Consider the following 19,829-nt stretch of genomic DNA (forward strand, 5'->3'; position numbering starts at 1 on the left):
TAGACTGGCAATGTATGCTACAAAAGCTGTCATGATGACCCCCCACCCCTGCCTTCACCGGAGGCTAAGTTTTGCATGCAAGCGGGCATTTCCTGTGCTTCCCAGGCATTGAGGAAAAACATGTAAATTTGAGGATGTTTGCTCCCGCAAGTTGACACAGTTGGGCGATGTTCTGTCCTTGGAGAAAGAGTTCTGTGCGTATATTATTATACTGTCAAGTCACTTCTGGTTATGAATTAATTATCTTCAAAATGTCCTATCATTAACAGCCTTGCTCAGGTCTTGCAACCATGAGAGCCAGCATTGTGTAGTGGTTAGAGTGCCAGACTAGGATCTGGGAGACCGTGTTCAGCCATGAAGTTTGCTGGGTGACTCTGGGCCAGACACACACACTCAGCCTAACCTACTTCACAGGGTTGTTTTGAGGATAAAATGGAGGAATGGAGAATGATGTAAGCGGCTTTGGTGGAAAATTAATGTAATGGCCTGATAGTTGCTGCAATCTTTGGCATCTCCTTTTTTTGGAATTGGAATGTAGATTGAGCATTCTCAACCTCCGGGCCATTGTTTTGCTTTCTATATTTGTTGCACATATTCTTGCTAAATTTTTGATGGATTTAGATTCAGGCTTAAAGTTACCTGGGGGAGCATTTCCATTTGTATGTTGGGGGAGAAAAATTAAATTCCTTCTCTATCAGTACCACACTCCCAATCAGTTTGGGATATTGGGTTGCCTGCTGTCCTGTTTTGAACTGGACAGGCTGGTATTTGTGCTTTTTGTCCGGAACATAAATTGAGAAGAAAAAAAACCAGACACAGAAATGTCTTGTATTTTCTAAGAGTTCCAAGAAGGAGGCAGTTTCAGAGGGACATAGTTGGGGGGAGGGCGCTCAGGGGTTAAAATAGAACGGCAGGGAGAAAATAAGGAAGCAAAAAAAGAGAAAAGAAATCAAACTCTAGGGCTTGGATGGGGCAGGGGGCAAATGGAAAGTGATCTGTAGCTGATACTAGCATTTCTATAGTTCCCCACTTGGGAGAAGGAGAAGATGATGCTCCCCCTCCCCAAGCAGCAGTGTGGTTTCTCCCTCTCCCTGAAAGGAGGAGGTACAGTTTTATCCCTTGAAGAAGACTGGTTTCCGGACTATCCCCTATGCTGCAGGGTGGGGAGTTACTTATTCGTTGGTTTGCCAGCTTTGCGAGCTGGATGTCTCTTTTGACTCCTTTCTGGGGGGGAAACCCAGACTGCTTTCCCTTCTTTGTTTCTCACTGTCTGACGAGGCAGCTGCAGGTAGGGGGGAGCACAAATAACCATCCGCTCAATCTTGGTGACATTCCTGGCTGACCAGATGGCAGCAGGTGAGTCTGTTTGTATCATTGTTCCAAAATCAGTGCAGTAGTTCCCAAAATCACGTCAGAGGTCATTTTCATGCTAAGAACTAATCTTGTTTTTACCCTTCGTCCCCTTGCCTTCTTCCTTCCCTTGAAGTTCCTGCTGTCCTGACTCCAGAGGCAACGAGGCAGGGATGGAAGGGGGGTTACTTTGATTTGTGTGTCATAATGGAGTAAATATTTACACCAATGGAGACACAAAATGGCTTACAACATTCTCCCCTAATCCATTTTATCCTCTCAATAACCCTAAGAGGTAAGTTAAAATCAGTGGGTTGGGTGGGAATAAAGGAGTTGTGGGGTCCCATCCTTGACTTTTGCCTGGGGCATCAGAATTACTAAACCGTCCGTGTCTGGTGGGGGATCTACCTGCCTGCATGGGTGTGGCATAAAATGCACACAGCGGCAGCAGTGGCACTTCAGGGCCTACCTCTTTCTCTGCCTGTTCTTACTCAGTGGGCCACCTTGCCAAGCCACCTTGTCCCTGCACAGGACAAATGGGTTTAAACACACATATGGGACAATTTTTCTAAATCAAGTGATTCCAGTATTTTTGTTGAAACCCTGTCGACCCTAATGGGGGGAGGGCAGGCTGTAGCAGCCTTTTAGAGCCAAATTACATGTGCAGAGTTTTCAGCATAGAACTCCAGCGTCACATGACTCTAACATGGCTGCCACTGTAGAATTCGTTTCATCTTTTTTAGTGTGTGAGAAGTTCAGTAAAGGATATCGGTTCCTGTGACCCCTCAGTTCGAGTCAAAAGAGCACCTGGTGAGTAGCAAAGAAAAAAGACTTTCAGAAGAAAGGACTAAATCAGGATTAAATTGGGGATGGGGAAAAGCAGGATCCATGCCATAATGCATCCAAATTCCTCTCCTCAGACGGAAGGCTGCGCTTCCTTTAGAAAAAGCTCTATGTAACAAACATGACCTTTTCCACAAGTACACTTACAGGGAATTCAGAAGTGTTGTGTCCATCTGGATACGGCCGCTAGCATGGAGGTAGCATAGCTTGGCTTTCTCACAAATATTCAAGGCTTTATCAGAGATGCCAGGGATCGAACCTGTGACTTTCTGCTTGGGAAGTATAGGCGCTCTAGTTTGCATGTGTTTGCTACTTCAGGTGTCCTTCGTGGTGCTGCCTACCTCAAGCTGACCCCAGTGGCCCCTGCTACCTTGAACTCTGCTCAGACTCAGAGTACCCTCAGAACTGTGAGTGTCCCCCGGGCTGTTGCTGGCACAGCAAGCACCATCACTGCCCTTGCTGTAACTACAGGTGAGTGAGTATCTGGCAGACCTCGCTACCGGTGTTCCAGGTTCACCTTCAGTCAGCAGCCGTTTTTGCCCATATGAATAAGCCCTCTTACCCTCTCTCAAATATAGAAGGGAAATACAAACCCTGGCAGTGGTATTCCGTTCTGTTCTATCAAACCTCTAGTCCCTAGTCTTGTACTTCTCAATCTGAGTCTCCTGACAAGGTTCATCTCCTCACTTTGTCTACTTCCTCATCATTCCATCTTAGGAAGGGGGGGGGAGCCACATAATGGGTTTTGGAGGGAATTCCAGGCAGCAGGTAGCAAAGGAAGCCTAAAGTAAGGTATTTAAAGGAGCAGGAGACCTGGGTGTGGTGGATCTTTCCCTGTCCATGACCTCCAGCCCTACCATTTTGAGCTTTGCAATAGCCCCTGATTTCTAGAACTCTCTACCTGGTTTACAAATGTGACTGGATGAGACAACAGCATCCTGAAATGGTAGAATGGGCAGTACCACTTCAGGCTGCAGGTGTGCATGTGGGAGGGCACAGTTTGATTGCTCTTCTCAGTAAAACTCCTTACAAATAAAATAATTAGCACATTAGGAAGAAAGGCTGTTGCTTAACCCTTTGCATGCTGTGTGATTTTTTCCACTGTTGGGGAATTATTAATGGAGGGAAACCCTGAAACATGTGATCTGCAATCACATGTCTGCAATCTGAAGTGGTACAGTCCATTCTACCACCTCAGCACTCTGCCATCTCACGTTTAGACCAGGCCCTTCTGCCAGTCTCTGTCCAAACTCTACTGGAAAACATCCTCATTATGTCATCTGAGATGCAGAGCTGGTCAGCATGGTTGGTCACCTGCTGGGGCCCAGAATCTGGCAGAGGTCCCATGCCCAGCCTGAAAGGCTGGCTCTATCTTCCTTTCCAATAGGGCCAAAATACATGATACATATGATGGGAGTTGGATCACAAGTGCCCAGCCTGAATTGTAGTCACACATAAGAACAAGGGGATTCTCTTTCAAGCCATTGAATTGCTCCATTTGGCTTGAAAGTGCTGTAAGAAGGAAGGAGTGGCTTCAGGCTTCCCTTCCACTCCGGTTTTGCCAGTGGAAAAGGACACAGAGGGCGGGAGGGGGGCTGTTTTTCACTAGGAACCTGAGGAAAGGGCAAATAGGCCTCTTCTATGGCTCTTTCTTCTGTCAAAAACAGCGCAGGAGGGAAGCCTGAAGCCCTTCCTCCAATCTTGCAGTGCTCCCAAGCCAAACAGAGCAACATCATGCTTCGAGCTGCTGAAGCATGGCGGGTACGTGATCAGGCTGTAAATCAGCACTCTGCTGGTTTGTTCTCTAGTACAGCCTATCCTGTATTCCTTCAACATTCTTTTTTTTTTTTTTTTTTTTTTAAATAAACTTTTTATTAACTTTAAAAAAACAACATACAATGCGTAAACAGGAAAACAAATTACACAATATTAAAGTCAACTATAATACAAGAAAAAACAGATAGCTTATAATATACTACCAGTTTTCAAATATAATATTAACAAAGGAAAAAGAAAATTTGCTTAGAGAATTGCAATATACCTAAGCAGAGAGGGAGGTTCTTTACAGTTTGTATGAAACCAAACATATTGCTCAGAAACACCATGAGACAAACAATAAGTGCTTTGGAGGGTGTATATCATTGGTTAATAAGTAGTCAAAGAAAGGGAGCCATTTTGTCATAAAATCAGTTTCTTTTGGAAAATGCTGAGATATATAAATAGAATCATAAACTTTCTCCTGGATATAATAATCCCAGACTCTGGAAAACCAACTGTCGATAGATGGGATCTTGGGGGACTTCCAGTTAGCTGCCAAAAGGGATTTTCCGACCATTAGGAGGTCATTAATTAATTCTTTCCTAATGCTTGGGATATCTATGTTGTCCCATTGATTTAGAAAAATTAGCTTAATATCAAAGGGTATTTCATAACCTGTTATTTCTTTTATATTCTTTAAAATCTCTATCCAATAGTTTTTAACTAGGGGACAATTCCACCAGCAATGATTGAAAGAACCTATCAAATTACATCTTTTCCAACAATAAGGTGACTGAGTTTGTGAAAATAATGAGAGTCTCTTTGGTGTTAAATAACATCTGTGGATAATTTTATAAGCTTGAATTCTGTTGTTTATTATGCGAGAATCTCTTATATTAGAAGACCAAATTTTTTCCCATTGGGCTGGGGGAATTACAGATCCACAATCGGTTTGCCAGTCTAGCTGATATTTCTGAGGTTTTAATTCAAAGGTATTAAGAAGCAAATTATAAAGTTTGGATATCAAACCTTTTTGTGTCCAATCTGTTTGATTTAAGAGCTGTTCAAATTCTGTCATAGGGTTACTAAGGATTTGTTTAATTCCAATTTGATACATCATGTGAGAAAGTTGAAGATAAGTAAACCATTGCATTTTTTGTTGTAATTTATGTTCTAAGTCTTGTTTACCTAAAAAACCTGTACTTGTGGATATATCAATTAAACGAGTTAAATTCTGTTGTTGCCAGAAAGACATAAAAGAATTAGATTGGCCTGGGGGAAACCATGTTTGTCCTAAAAAGGATGAAAACCGGGATAATTTTGGCAAAATCTTTTTTTTGTATTGAGACCATATGCTCAGTATATCCACTAAAAAAGGATTATTTATCAATTTGCATAAATGATCATTTTTAACATTCCATATTAAATTCTGTATTACAAGAGGTGCATAATTAGGATGTATCGTTGTAACCCAATTCAAAGAAGTTGGGGTTCGTAAAATCTGGACTACATTCAATAACCTGGTAGCTACTTGGTATGTGTTAAGGTCTGGGTAATTAAAACCCCCTTTCCCATATTTCAGTCGGAGTGTGGTAAAAGCAATTCTCTGTTTTTTATAGTTCCATAAAAATTTATTTAACAAACTTTGCCAATTTTTCATCGTTTTCTGCGGGATCTTGAGTGGAATTGCTCTCATAAGAAATAAAAGTTTTGGCAGAATAAATGTTTTAATTATATGATACCTTTCAAACCAAGAGAGATTTAATTTGTTCCATTTGCCTAAGTTCAATTTTATTTGTTCTATAACTGCATTATGATTTAGTTTAAACAGTTGCTTCAAATCTGTAGAGATATTAATGCCCAAATATTTTATGTATTTAGAGACCCAACGATAATTACAGATTTTTTTTAGATGGGTAATTGAATCTTTTTGAATATAGACTGGGAGCAATTGAGATTTCATTTGGTTAATTGTTAACCCTGAAATATTACTGAATTTTGTTAGTGTCTCCTGTAGGGGAATAATCGATTTAATTGGATTTACCAAATAGAGCAATAGGTCATCAGCAAAAAGGCTTAATTTAAAGTTGTAAATTTTGGTGGTAATCCCTTGTATTTGGGTGTCATTCCTAACAGTCTCTGCTAAGGGTTCCATAGCCAAAATAAATAAAATGGGGGAAAGTGGGCAACCTTGTCTCGTACCTCTCTGAATGGCAATTTTATTTGAAAAAAAACCATTGATTTTAATTTGAGCTGTATTTTGTGAGTAAATCGTGTCTATCATTCTTAGAAATTTATCACCAAAACACATATGTTTTAACACTGATTTAAGATATTGGATCTCAATGGAATCAAAAGCTTTTTCAATGTCGAGAGAAATAAAAGCAGACTCTATATTATTTGTTTGGCAGTATGAGATTAAGTTTAGAGTTTTGTAAATATTGTTAGTCAGGTCTCTAGATGGAATAAAACCAGATTGGTCCTGGTGAATATAGTGGGAAATGAATGAATTTATCCTTTTAGTTAGAACCATAGTGAAGATTTTATAATCTTGGTTTAAAAGGGATATGGGTCTATAAGACCCCGGGTTGGTAACATCTCTGCCCTGTTTTGGTATTACAGTAATTGAAGCATTTGTCCAAGAAGGAGGCATCTTACCACATTCTAAAACTTCATTACAAACTTCAGTTAAAGGTTTGCTTATAAGCATGATAAATTTTTTGTAATATTCTGATGGAAATCCATCAGGACCTGGCGATTTATTATTTGGCAATGATTTTATTGCTTCTGATATTTCCTGTTGAGTAATTGGGCTATCTAAAAGAGATTGATGCTTAGTGTCCAGTTTTTTTAAATTTGCTAGTGACTGTAAAAATTGCAAAATAGACTTCTGATTTGGTTTTTTGGATGTATATAACTGAGTATAGTAATCCTCAAAAACATTCAAAATCTCTTTTGTTGTGGTGTGAGCTACTCCCTTAGTGTCGATTATTTTCTTAATGCACCTTTGTGTCTCTTTGTCTTTGATCTTGTGGGACAAAAGTCTAGAAAATTTGGGTGAATTGAACCAGTAATTTATTTTAACGTATTGTAGCTTTTTTTGGATTTTATTGATATCTAATGATTCAAGTAATTTACGTTGAGATAGTAATTTTTTATAAATTTTTTTACTGCATGTTCTTTTATGGGTAGCTTCTAACATTTTTATATTCTCTTGGAGTTCCTGTTTAAGGATATTTCTTTGTTTATTAATATGTGCTGAAAGAGATATTAAATGTCCCCTTGTAACAACTTTCACTGTATCCCAAAGTATGCTTGGTGAAATGTTTTCTGTTTTATTATCAATGATAGCTAATTCTATAATCTTGTTAATTTCTGTGACTGTTGTTTGATTGGTAATTAAGGACTTATTGAATGACCAAAATTTTGGTTTGAAAAAATTTGGATTGATTTGTAATGAACATTTGACCCATGCATGATCTGACAAGGTAATATTACCTAATTCAGAGCTGACTATATTGTCTGTAATTGAATCAGAAACTAATAAATAATCAATTCTAGTGTAAATGTTGTATTTTGAAGAAAAATAGGTAAAATCTTTTTCATTTTTGTGTTGATACCTCCAAATATCAACCAGGTTATTGTTCTCTAAAAGGCGTGCTAGACCGGAGTAGTCATTCTTATATTTAGATGTCTTCTGTTTGGGTCTAGATCTATCTAGTTTATAATTTATTATATAATTTAAATCTCCCCCTAAAATCTGAATGCCTTCACTAAATTGTGTAAATTTGTCTAAAGAATTTTTTATAAATGTTAGTTGGTCCTGGTTAGGTGCATATATAGAACCAAAGGTGTATAGCTGGTTTTCAATTGTACCCTTAATGAATAGAAACCTGCCCTTAGAGTCTCTAATTAAGTCATTAAGTTGAAATGGTAAAGTTTTTGAAATAAGGATGGACACCCCTCTTGCTTTGGAAGTCCCAACTGCATGGTATTGTAAATGATAACGATTAGACTTCAAGTTTTTTGTATGTTTAGAATCAAAATGAGTTTCTTGTAGTAAAATAATGTCTGAACCTGTTTTAGATAATTCAGAAATAATTCGTTTTCTCTTAATCGGATTTCCAAGGCCACGTACATTAAAGGAAATAACTTTGAGATGGTCTGCCATATCTATTTTTGTTTGTTATAAGAAAAAATAGTTCTCAAATAACTTATCAGATACTTATTAACGACCAAAAATTAAACACTTCTTCAACTTAGAAATAGCTAATCTTCTCTTTTTTCCTCCTCTTTTCTTCCCCCCCTTTTTTATGTTTCTTTGCCAAAATTAAAATTAAAGCAGTACTAAAAATACTAAGCTAGTAAGCTTAGATACAAAGATTGCAGTAAGCAATATTTTAATTTGTGACAGTAGAATTAAGTATTTTTGCTCTAATACATTTTATCTCAAAAAACAAACAACTAAGCTCTATCAAGCGTTGTAGAAAGGAATCTATAAAAACACTATTTAAACTAATTAACTTTTATAAAAAACAAAAATCACTTTTATATAATCCGTTAATACTATTTCCCTTTCCCTCCCCCAGTTCTTATTAGTAACAGAGCATTAAAAAATATAAAAATATGAAGCTATAAAAACTTGAGTAAGAAAAAATAAAAAGACAATTATAAATCACGTGGACTAGTGTGTTACTTCACGCACTAGCTATTTGTTGAGAGAGAAAAAAAAAACACCCAACCCTTAAAAACTAACTCAACAGAAGCCAAAGAACACTAAGCTAGCAGCTTAGATATACAATAAGCAATATTTTAATTTGCAGCTATAAAATAAAATATTTTTACACTGGTGCACTTTAGAGGCTGAGTTCTAGCAAATGTAAAAAAAAAAATTAAAAATCACTACTTAAACTAATTAACTTTTATAGTAACAAGACCCTCCACAATACAATTCCCCTTAACCCTATAACAGTATACCCCTCTTCCCTCCCCCAAATCTTATTAGTAACAGCTCAAAGCTATAAAACTGTAGAAATTTTTATAAGGAAAAAAAAACAGTTATAGTTCACTTGGACTAGTGTGTTACTGCACACACTAGCTATTTGGTAAAAAACCAACCCTTTGGAACTATCAACCCAACAGGAGCCACACTGAAGAAACCACCCTAGGCTCCCCCCACCTGGAAAAATAAGATGAACATTAACGTGCAGAGAATTTCCACCTCAACTGTTGACTAAACTCAAAAACACATTCCCACATTAAGCTTAATTCTTTTTTGTTGTTCTTAATTAGTTGTCCAGAATAGGGATTTTACTCCCTTTTTGAGGAGAAGGTGTTGGAAATTTTCTTTTTTGACTATACTTGCTGACATCCATCGGAGTCTCCACATGCAAGTTCTGCAGCAATTGTTCAGCCTCATCTAAATTTGAAGCAATCAGTTGTTTTCCATTATGCATGACAGAGAGTTTAATAAAGTTGCTCCATCTGTAACGAATGTTAGCTCTTTGCAAGGCTAAAGTGACTGATTTTAAGTCCTTCCTTTTGGACAACACTTCACCCGGTAAATCAGGAAAGATGTAAGCTGGCTTTTCGTTGAAAAGAAGTGGGCTTTTGACTCTGGTCACATCCATTAGTTGCTTGCGTATTTTGTGGTCTGCAATTTCCACAATGATATCTCTTGGAAGATTTCTCTTTTTGGCAGCCTGCTCAGATCCCAGTCGAAAAGCCTTAGTGATGGTTAGCTCTGCATCGTTAGGTAAATTGAGCAGTTCGGAGAACCATTTAGTTAGCATTGTGATTAAGTTATCATTAATAGATTGCAACTCTTCTATGTTTCTTATCTTCAAATTGTTTCTTCGTGCAGCCACTTCAAGGTTAATTAGCCTCATTTCATGAGAGTCAGAGGTATCTTGGAGCTCACGAATATCCCTCTGCGACATAAGAGCCAAATCCAGGGCATTTTCAACTTTTGCATTTGTTTTACTGAGCTCTAGTTTAATGTCTGCCAACTGCATTGAAAGGGGCTGTATTAAAGCCGACATTTGTTTTAAGAGTGACTGTTCAAGCTGTGCTATTTGTTTAGGTAAGAGTAAAAGCTGTTTATTTACCTCTGCACTAGCTTCCAGTATTCCCTCGGCCATGTTTGTTTTGCTTTCCAGGCCTTGGCTTTTCTGCACTTCAAAGTCAGCTCCTTCAAAGAGGTTTTGCAAGCACTTAACTGCTTTTGTTGGTGATTTTTTCTTCATCAGCCCCTGCTTTTTCATAGCCTCCTCAAACTTTAAGCTTTAAAAAGCTTTATTTACATGCTTCCAGGCGGGGGAGAGCTGGAGCTCCTTCAATATGCATCCATCTTGCACAGATGCCACGCCCCCCTCCCTTCCTTCAACATTCTAATGGTTAAATAGTTGGGATGTGAATCAGTAGTACTCTGCTGGTTTGAATTCCACTATTGCCATGACTTTAGCAGGCAGCCTTGGTTAAGCCACTCAGCCCAAGCACCCCAGCTGTATTCTGGGGGTAATAACAGCACTAACTTTGTTCACCACTCTGAGTGGGGCACTAATCTGTTTAGAAGAGTGGTTTATAAGCATTATTATCATTATCATCATTAATATATGGGGCACTTATCTATTAATATATGGGGCAATGATGATTATGATGATAATAAAAAACACTGAACAAGGTAACATCTCAAAGATGAGTTCCCTTGATTGTACTCATGTCACACTTCTATATATTTTGGCCTGTAACTACTACTCATGTCAAGTCAAGTTTGGGCCCTCAGTGGAGGAAGCCAGAGTGCACAAGAATTGTGCTCTGCTGCCCCCTGCAGGCATCCATGGCAACAGCAACTCTTCTGGCTCCTTTTAGATACAGGGTCACTCTAAATGTTACTTTCTTCACCAGTTTGCCACAAACCCAACCCAGACTTTCGCAGACGGCACAGCAGCTCTGGGGAATGGTTTGCATTTTTTAAAAAGTCCAAATGGGCTTGGAAAGCTGCTGCCAGGGGAGGGAAAGTTCTCCTGAGCTTTTTTTCCCTGTGCAAAACCAGTGTGTGTAGGGAAGAGGTTTCCCATTTCTGCTGTTGCATGTGGTGGTATTGTGTGTGCATGTGGCAGCAGAAATGAACCCCCCCCCTCAAAAAAACCCTGTTTTTGCACAAGAAAAATGCTTGGGAGAAAGCCAGGAGCTTTCCCTACCCTGGCCACAGCTTTCTGAGGCCATTTTGGCTCTCCTCTGTTTATACAAGCCATTCTCCAGAACTGCTGTGTTTCTGAGCGAGCCTGGGTTGAGCTTGTGAAGGAAGTAACATTTAGAGTGACCCATAGTGGTAATGATAGAGCTTTTAAAAAGGTGGGAAAGTTGCACTCTCTTCCCTCCAGTGTTGGGAGGAATAGCTAAAATGGGGAGGAAAATAGAGTTTGGGGGGAATTTGAGTTGAGGGGGGAGGATGGTGGCCGAGATTAGAAGTGGAGAAGAGAGCCACAGTGGGGCATGGACACCTTATGCACAAAGGCTCATGAAAACCTTCCCATAAGTCTGTTCTTCCCTCTGTCTTTTCCTCTCCCCAGAGTGTGATCCGTTGAAAGGAAAGAGCCGGGACTGCCGCTGCCTTCCAGGTTATCAGTGGAGCGACAGCTTCTGCACAAGCTTGCAAGCCTGTGGGGCTGGGGGCCTCCTTCAGTCCTTCATCTCCATCATCCTCCCACCCCCCTGCCAGTGCCTTCGCTGGACTTCTTCAGACACCGGTTACTGCCAGTCCCTCCTCTCAGCCTCGAAAGGCAAGCTCCCCTCCCAGCTCCTCAGTCCTAGCAGAGTCATCCAGATTATTACCAGATTATTATGGTAATAGAATTACCAAATGTCAGCAGATCTATAGCGTGAAGAACCTTTTAGTCTGATGGTGGACTTTGATTTTTCTGTGCTTGGGGATTTGGGTTTGTAAAGAAGGATGGGTGGGGCTATCCAAGGGTTTGCAAGTGGGCTTCATTTGATTACATGCCGTGTGTTGTGCAGGTGCTGAAAGCGAGGACCGAACTAGATGTGATGGTGTCCTTGTGGCTACCACGAGGATGCCATTGCCATTTTAAAGTGCCACAGCATGGTACTCTTGTCCCCCCCCCTCACCACCACGCCTTTTCAAGTGCCAGTACAGCGTCCCGGGTAGGCGCTGCCGTTTTGGTACATGATAAGGCCCTAGAGGGGAGAAACAAGCCCCTCTGTCCACCACACCGCAGAACCAATTGCAACATTTTAAAGTCACATTAAAATGGTGACAGCATTCTTGTGGCAGTCACAAGGATGCTGATGTGTCTGGTTTGGCTCGTAGGACCAAACTACAAGTGACAGTGGCCACGGGTCAATCCTCTGGCTACCGTCTCCATTTTTGAAGTATTTGTAGTTCTTTTAAAATTGCCGCAGGGTCCTGAGCCGGAGCATGTGTGTGGCACAGCACCCCCAGGAGCTCTTCCCCCCCCACCCCTGCACCTTTTCAGGTGCCGAGATAGCAATGGGGAGCTGAAAAGGCACCTGAAAAGGTGTGAGGGGAGGAACAAAAGCTCCTGGGGCCTTGGAGCAATTTTTAAAGAACTACAAATGCTTCGAAAATGGTGACAGCAGCCATGGGATGGATCCATCATTTGTGACTCTTGGGTCGCCAATTTTTAAACTGGTCCCTCTCACTGTCCCTTTAATACTTGTTTGAGCTGCAAGCAATTATCAGCTGTTAAATAACTTCATGCTATGAAAAGATTCAGCGGCCCATTAAACCTCTATTCAAGGGACAGGTCACTTGTCTCCTATCCAGTCAGCAATATTAACCAGAACCCTGTCCTTTTTTTTTTGCATTCGGACATCCTATTCTCAGAGCAGCCAAGGAGCCTCTTTTTGTATGCTCCTCCAATGCTGCTCAGTTCTCTCTCTGACCCACAGTTCATGTATCAGTCCTGAAACTGAGCCTCTGTTGTGTAGTGGTTAGAGCATTCCACTAAAGTTTGGGACACCTAGGTTCACTTCCCAGATCGATAGCACTCTCATACCCATGTGAGCTGTGCTCGGTTCCTGTAGCCTGTACCAATTTGGACCAGAATCAGGCGCTTATAGAGAAAGAGCTTCAGCCTCCCCCCTGCACCATTTTCTCAGCCTGGAGCAGTCCCAGGGGGAGCTATTTGGGGAAACCCACATTTCCAGGGATTCGCGTTGGTTTCCCCAACAAGCCCAGTCGTGCCCCTTTGGACTTCATAAGGTATGAAGAAGAGACACTAGGTGGGCAGGAGGACCCAGGGAAAATGTAGAGGCTGCTTTGGAGTGCACCTCTGGTGGCTTCTTAAAGCCCCCCCGCCCCCCCGCAACTCCTCTGTGTCTGATCCAAATTCTCTTTCTTCATTTTAGTCTCGGAAAGCTCAACGCTGCCCCCCAAACAAGCTTCTGTGGGAGCCGGAGCTGATCTGACTCTCTCCTTCCGCTTGGGGGAAGGAGCCACGGATGTGAAGTGGTACTTGCTCAGTCGCGAGCGTAGCGAGGCCAAGGAGATTCGCAATGGGATGGAAGTGTCGCTGCTGCAAACCAGCTCGGAGGCTGTGCTGAGGATCTCCTCTCCTTCCCCAGACTGGGCTGGTACCATATTTCTCTTCTGTCTTTAAGGAATTTATAATTTCATTCTGGGAGATGAGGCTGGGAGAAAATTCTTGTCTGAATCTGAAATGAGAGAGCTGGGTCTTGCGCATCACACCAGTTCTTTGTGTTGCTGTCTTTTGCACTGCCGGTGGCGCATCTGCAGGACTTCCATCATGTGGACTTTTCCCTGCTGCTGGCAGCCTTTTGTTTCCCTGCATTTACTCCCTGCCATACCATTGAAGGGCTCTTTCTCCCTAGGCTTTTTAAAAAGTCGGTAATTTCTATTTCACTACAGTGTAATAATCTAACAACAATCTGAAGGAGCCCTTTCGGGTGGCTGTCTGGATTGTGGGTCTTACTGCCCCTTGGACAACTACGGGCCACACCCTGGAGGGATAGTTTCTCTTAATTACAGGGCAGGGAGTGGTCAACCTTCTCTTTGTTCAGGAGGTTGCTGAATAAGCACAAACATTTCACCAAATTTTGCATTCTTACAAACTTTGCTTTTTGTTTCTTAAGTTTGTAGAATTCATATCTGCAGGAGTAGCAGGGAGCTCAAAATTCTGTTTGCAGGATCAGATGAAAACCTACAAATCAAAAGAGACAGGGCTTCAGTGCCCTTCCTCCATAAATGTAATTCCCTGTCTCTAAATGCAACAATCCCTAATCTCTTTTTTTTTTTTGAAAATTTTTTTATTGGGTTAGGATCAAATGTTTACACATTACAATCAATATTCCCATTTCCCAATTTCTAACCCCCTCCCTTTCCCCCCCCATTTTGTTGACTTCCAACAGTTTTCCAACCCTTTATCCCTTTTCCCTTACTCTCTATATATTCCTCTATCTAACAAATATATATTCTCCCTTTATTCTAAGCAATACTTCTTTAACTATTTTTAATACTCTGTACCCTGACTATGAGTCCCTTTTTCCATAATGGATAAACAATTTATCCCATTTTTCATTATTTCACTTTCAAATATTTCTATATATCATAAACTATGTAAACCATACATTCATATAAATCAGCCAGTTTAACTTATACTCTATATGTTATTCATTCTATCTTCTTCTTTCTATTTTAGTTATATTTGTTTACATTAATATTTCTATCCCCCTTCAGTCATAAGTCTATATATGATATCAATCAATTTGACTCATATACAACTTCAAATAAACATATTCAGTTTGGTACACTGTACGGAATCAAAAAGAAAATATTATTAGTTAATCAATCCTTATAGTTAACCCTTATGATTAATTATTTTCTATCAATATTCTATTTATTATTCTATATATATCAATCTAATATCATAACTGCTTAGAAATTCTCTTTTACCTCTTCTCCTCCCCGGTAAAGTCACCCCCCTCTACATTTTATTGTACTTCAGTAGTTCTCAAACTGCCACAGTTCTCCTCCCACCTCCCATTTCTTCTCCAAATATTGTTTCAACTTCTCCCAGTCTGTGTTAAACTGTCCTGAGTCCAGGTTTCTCAATTTTCTTGTCATTTTGTCCATTTCTGCCATATACAGCAATTTGTGGATCCAATCTTCAATGGTTGGCACTTCTTGTATTTTCCATTTTTGCGCATACAAAAGTCTAGCTGCTGCCGTCATGTAAAATATCAATGTCCTATGATGGGCTGGAATTCCCTCCATTCCCAAGTTTAGTAGCAGGAGTTCTGGGTTCTTATTAATTTGAAATTGTAAAATCTCACTCATTTCTCTTATTATTTCCCCCCAGTACTGCCTAGCTACCTCACACGTCCACCACATGTGGTAGAGGGAGCCCTCATGCTTCCTGCATTTCCAGCATTTATTGGAAGTGTTCAAATTCCCTAGCGCAATCTTCTTTGGTGTCATGTACCAACGATAAATCATTTTATAAATGTTCTCTTTAATACTAGTGCATGTCGTTGTCTTCATTGTAGTCTTCCACAAGTATTCCCATGCCTCCATTGTTATTTCTTTGTTGAAATTTATGGCCCATTTCACCATTTGTCCTTTAAGCAACAATCCCTAATCTCCACGCCCTTCTTTCTAAAAGAGGTGTATATGTTTTTTTGGGGGGTGTGTGGCTGTATTGAATGAGTGAACCCAGAATAAATTATGCATCCATAATTTATATGCATAAGTTTGCTTAGTTTGTGTAATTTCTGATTGCAAAATTTAGTGCAAGAATTGGGATTATTTTGAACTTGGAGTACATCCAACAGTGCTCAAAAATGTCACCCTTGGTGGCAACCCCCCTCCCCAAATCTGCACCCACGTACACAGTTCCACACACACACAGCAGCAGCAGCAGAGTGCTCACAGGCAAAAAACAGGTGAAACGGCTGAGAGTTCTGCCTTGTTTATCACACAGGAGAGTATATCTGCCGCTATCTGAATGGAAGCGCCCTACAGGAATGGAGGCAGGTGGTTACAATCCCCTTTGTAGCAGCAGACATTGTCCAGATGCCGTCACAAGTCTCCATGAACTGCAGCTCCCCGGGTAGACTGTCTCTGCAGTGCTGCATCCGAAACAGAGGCGGGGCATTGAAAGCATCCTGGAATCCTGGAGCACCAGACCCAGGTGCATCAAGGGGAGGGGGGACTGGCCAGAGTGAGGAGCCTGACAGATGAGCTCCACGCTCGCCTGGTGCATGACCACTTGTACAGGGAGATAAGATTCTGAGAGTTACAAGAGGCTTCTTTGCATTCTTGCCATGTAAAATGGGATGTTTATTCCTGGCTTATCATTTTCAAGCCAAAGAGAACCTTCAACCATTTTTCTCTCATGGGCCCAAACCACTTCCTCGCTTCATTGAACATATCATGTCCTGTCTCTTCAGTTGACTTGGTGGGTGCTGAAGACCCTCTCTGCCACTTCCTCATCCTGGATTCCTGCCCCAGCAGTGACACCACATACCAATGCAAGTTTGAAGGCAGCGGGCTTGGATCCATACAGACTTCCGTGGTGGTGAGCGTGATTCAAGGTAACGTCAAATAAGAGATGGGGAAGAATGAAAGCCTGTTTTTTTTTAAAAAAATGCTTGCTTGCTTTGGCAAATCTCTAGACTGCTAGTTTACAAAACAAGCAAAATAAAACAGAAGTCCAGGGGCAAATTAAATTTATTCCTGGTCTTCACAGATGTTAATTAATTCCGCTTATCATGTTCCCCACTGTACCTTCTTTGATTAGCAGTTTGACCTACTTGGCTCACATTCTAGGGTTAGGAATGGTCCTCATCAGTTCTGAAGGGACTGATTTTTTCTTTGACTGATTATTGTTCAAACTGGCTCCTCTTTGTAACATCTTCCCTCTCCTGTTGATTGTAACACTAAGGCCATTCCACATGTCCTTAATGGGACAGCCTGCCAACGGAACTCTAGCAGGTTATCTCACTCATTACACACGTCATCATTTCCTGTATGCAAGCAGGTCATGATGATCACAGTTTTTAAGCATTTTTTTGGTCCGTGTTTATTTTTGATGCAGGTTTTCCACATGATTATCCTATAGTTTCAATGCATGCAGAGGCTTTTTTGCACTTCAGAGAACCCTCCCACAAATCTCCAACCCCTCCTCTTGCCATTACCCCTCCTTTAAACATCACACATGCATCTGGCAATTGTATAATTCCCCCTCTTTTTTCTTCTTCTTTTTTTAACGGTTCTTGTGCTATTACAATATCTATGGGACTCATACTTCAGTGCTTGCTACATTGAATCACTCAGCAATTGAACTGTCAGTCTAGGAACAACATTGAGAACGGAATGCCATTTCTGATTTTATTTTGAATATGGAATCGTGCAGTCGCGCTTCTCTACTGTTCGCATATTTATTAAACACTTTTGCATTTAAATCTGTAAGTGGGAAATCAACAGTAGAGAACAGAGTACTATGCATGCAGTTTCTACAGAAGCTGAAAGATAGGAGAGTGGTATAGTGCAATCCCGTATGCACTCAAAAAAAAGGAAAGTTGGGTGGGGATGCACAAGCGTCATTTGTGACGAGGTGCAGACACCCACAAAACATGCATGAGGATGATGCATGTGAAAGGTGAGTTATCAAAGCAGATCGGGAAGATGCAGTTTTGGGACAGGGAAAACCTGAAAAAATTGGAACATGTGGAAGCAGCCTAAGTATCCTCTGTGTATGTACACCCTGTGCTTCTGATGAGAGCTCTGATTCACACAAACTGATGTTGAAATAAAATGTGTTAAGTCCTTGAAGTGCCACTCCTACTGTTTTATTTTGCTGCATCAGACTTTGGCTACTTTCACACATACTAGATAATGCACTTTCAGTGCAATTCAGCAGTAGCTGGCAAATGGATTTTCCTGTGTGAAACTGGAAAATCCACTTGCAGACAATAGGTAAAGTGCATTATCCAACATGTGTGGAAGTACACAGTTAGTTCTGTGGAATTATTAGAAACAACTGCAAAAAATCATCTAAATCAGCAATCACGGGGAGCAAAAAATAAAGCCAGTCCCAGTAAAACCATCTGAGTTAAAAACCGTCAGATTAAAAACCACTTTGTTGATTAATTATTAAAACCTGGATATCCTGCCTTTCTCCAAAGATTCATGGGGGTTAACATAGTTCCACATGGCAGACAATAAAATCATAGCACATGAAAACACTCAGCAAAGACAAATTGGTCAAAATATACAACTTGTCAGCCTTTAAAATGTCCTCTGCCATCTCAACTAAAAGGGCAGAATTTGGAGACCAGAGGGAGCTTAGCAGTGCTGTGATGCCGTGCCATCAAGTCCACTTTCTGAAGCTTCCACTTCATCCAGGGGAACTGATCTCAGTAGTCTGGAGGTCCTGGAAGTTGGCAACCCTATTGGTCTAAGAGAGGAAGGTGGCCCACTGGTCAGAGTGGCCTTCAGTGTCCTGCTCATTTTCTTGATCCTCCTTCCTGGGCTATTTCCCCATGGATTATTTGCCTTGGGTTCAGTACTAGTGGGGAGTGGGTCCCCCCCACCAATTTCTCTATAGTGTCGGAGTTCATGCATGCACCTCCTAAGGTTTCCCTGGTTTTTCTCCAATCTTGCCCAAACCTGCTTTACTGTGAAGTTTTGGGAAATATTGCAGTAAAGTTTGGATGGCTGTTGTGTGGGTGGGAAACTTAGAATTTTCCTACCCACGTGGCAGCCATTTCAGCTTACCCTGTCCCTGCATTGGCCACAAACAACTGGATATTGTTGTATTGTTTGAATGTCATAATAATGTGTGTACAAGGTTATCTGAATTCCCAACTTTCATTTTTTGAAAAACTAATTTGATTTTGTCTGTCTCGAAGCCGAATGAATTATGCAAAATAGAACTGTGTACATTTCATAATACATACTTCAACTGTGCGTGTATATGTGTGTGCATGCACGCCGTGCTCACATGCATGAATGCAGGTAGAATGCACAGTTATTAAGTGTAATCACTGTATGCTTGTGCTGTGATTTCATTTCGCCACAGCTGGAGACCTCTTTTGCCCTGGTGAGAATGTTCAAGGTAGGTGGAATGTGACAAAGGCCGGCCAGGTGGCTGAAATCCTGTGTCCCAAGGGCAGCGAGGGGATAATGTGGCGGAGCTGCCTCTCCAGTGGAACCTGGGGAGACGTTCGTAACAACTGCACAAGCAAGGAGCTGCTCTCTGGGCTGCAAGAGGCTCAGGTGAGAGAGAGGGACTCTTCTTATCTCTTTTGGGCCATGGCTTCTTGAAGAGAGGGTGGGCCAGGTCCTGTATAGCAGGTAGTATGGCAGAAGGCACGAAGATGGGAGCTGCGGATGGAGATGGTGGAGGAAGCTGTCCCATTCATGCAGAACAAGAGAAGAAACAAGTGGAGCAAGGAGAAAGGAAAAAAGCCAAGAGTAGAAAGGCTGGGAGTTGGGACCTTTCAGTTTCAGAGACCTGAGCCCTTCAAGGGCTAAAATTATGCTGTTTGTTCAGGCTGGCTAGGCTTGAAAGAGCAAGGGAAACTGGACAGCTCAGCAAAAGGAGGATTGCCCCATTTATTCATGCACTTCTATCTCCTTCCTTCTCCGTCTCTCTAGATTGAGTTGTTTTCTTAAGGGACGACAAGGAGAGAGGGGTTGTTAGGCAGGGACTGGAATGGGCCAGATGATTCTGGTTACTGAATATCTGGTTATAAATTGGATTGGTTGGATAACCCAGGAAGTTAATGTCTTGCTTTCTGTCTGATCACACAGCACAGCCTAACAGATGACAACATGATCTGTTGGCTCTTCTTTACCAACTCTCTATCCC

The 19,829-nt window shown here is 41.1% G+C and overlaps 1 protein-coding gene across 1 annotated transcript in view; it reads left to right on the forward strand.

The window, feature by feature from the left end:
• Positions 1-1,346: 1,346 nt before the first annotated feature.
• ADGRF3 (adhesion G protein-coupled receptor F3) overlaps positions 1,347-19,829 on the forward strand; it is a 28,071-nt gene continuing 9,588 nt past the window's right edge. Inside the window, exons 1-7 of the mRNA XM_054972787.1 lie at positions 1,347-1,356; positions 2,512-2,664; positions 11,526-11,735; positions 13,345-13,569; positions 15,936-16,064; positions 16,405-16,548; positions 19,038-19,234. Of these exons, the coding sequence (XP_054828762.1) occupies positions 1,347-1,356; positions 2,512-2,664; positions 11,526-11,735; positions 13,345-13,569; positions 15,936-16,064; positions 16,405-16,548; positions 19,038-19,234 (1,068 nt within the window). The remainder of the gene's footprint in view (positions 1,357-2,511; positions 2,665-11,525; positions 11,736-13,344; positions 13,570-15,935; positions 16,065-16,404; positions 16,549-19,037; positions 19,235-19,829) is intronic.

This window comes from Eublepharis macularius, chromosome 1, assembly GCF_028583425.1.
Source record: "Eublepharis macularius isolate TG4126 chromosome 1, MPM_Emac_v1.0, whole genome shotgun sequence".
NCBI classification, from domain to species: domain Eukaryota; kingdom Metazoa; phylum Chordata; class Lepidosauria; order Squamata; family Eublepharidae; genus Eublepharis; species Eublepharis macularius.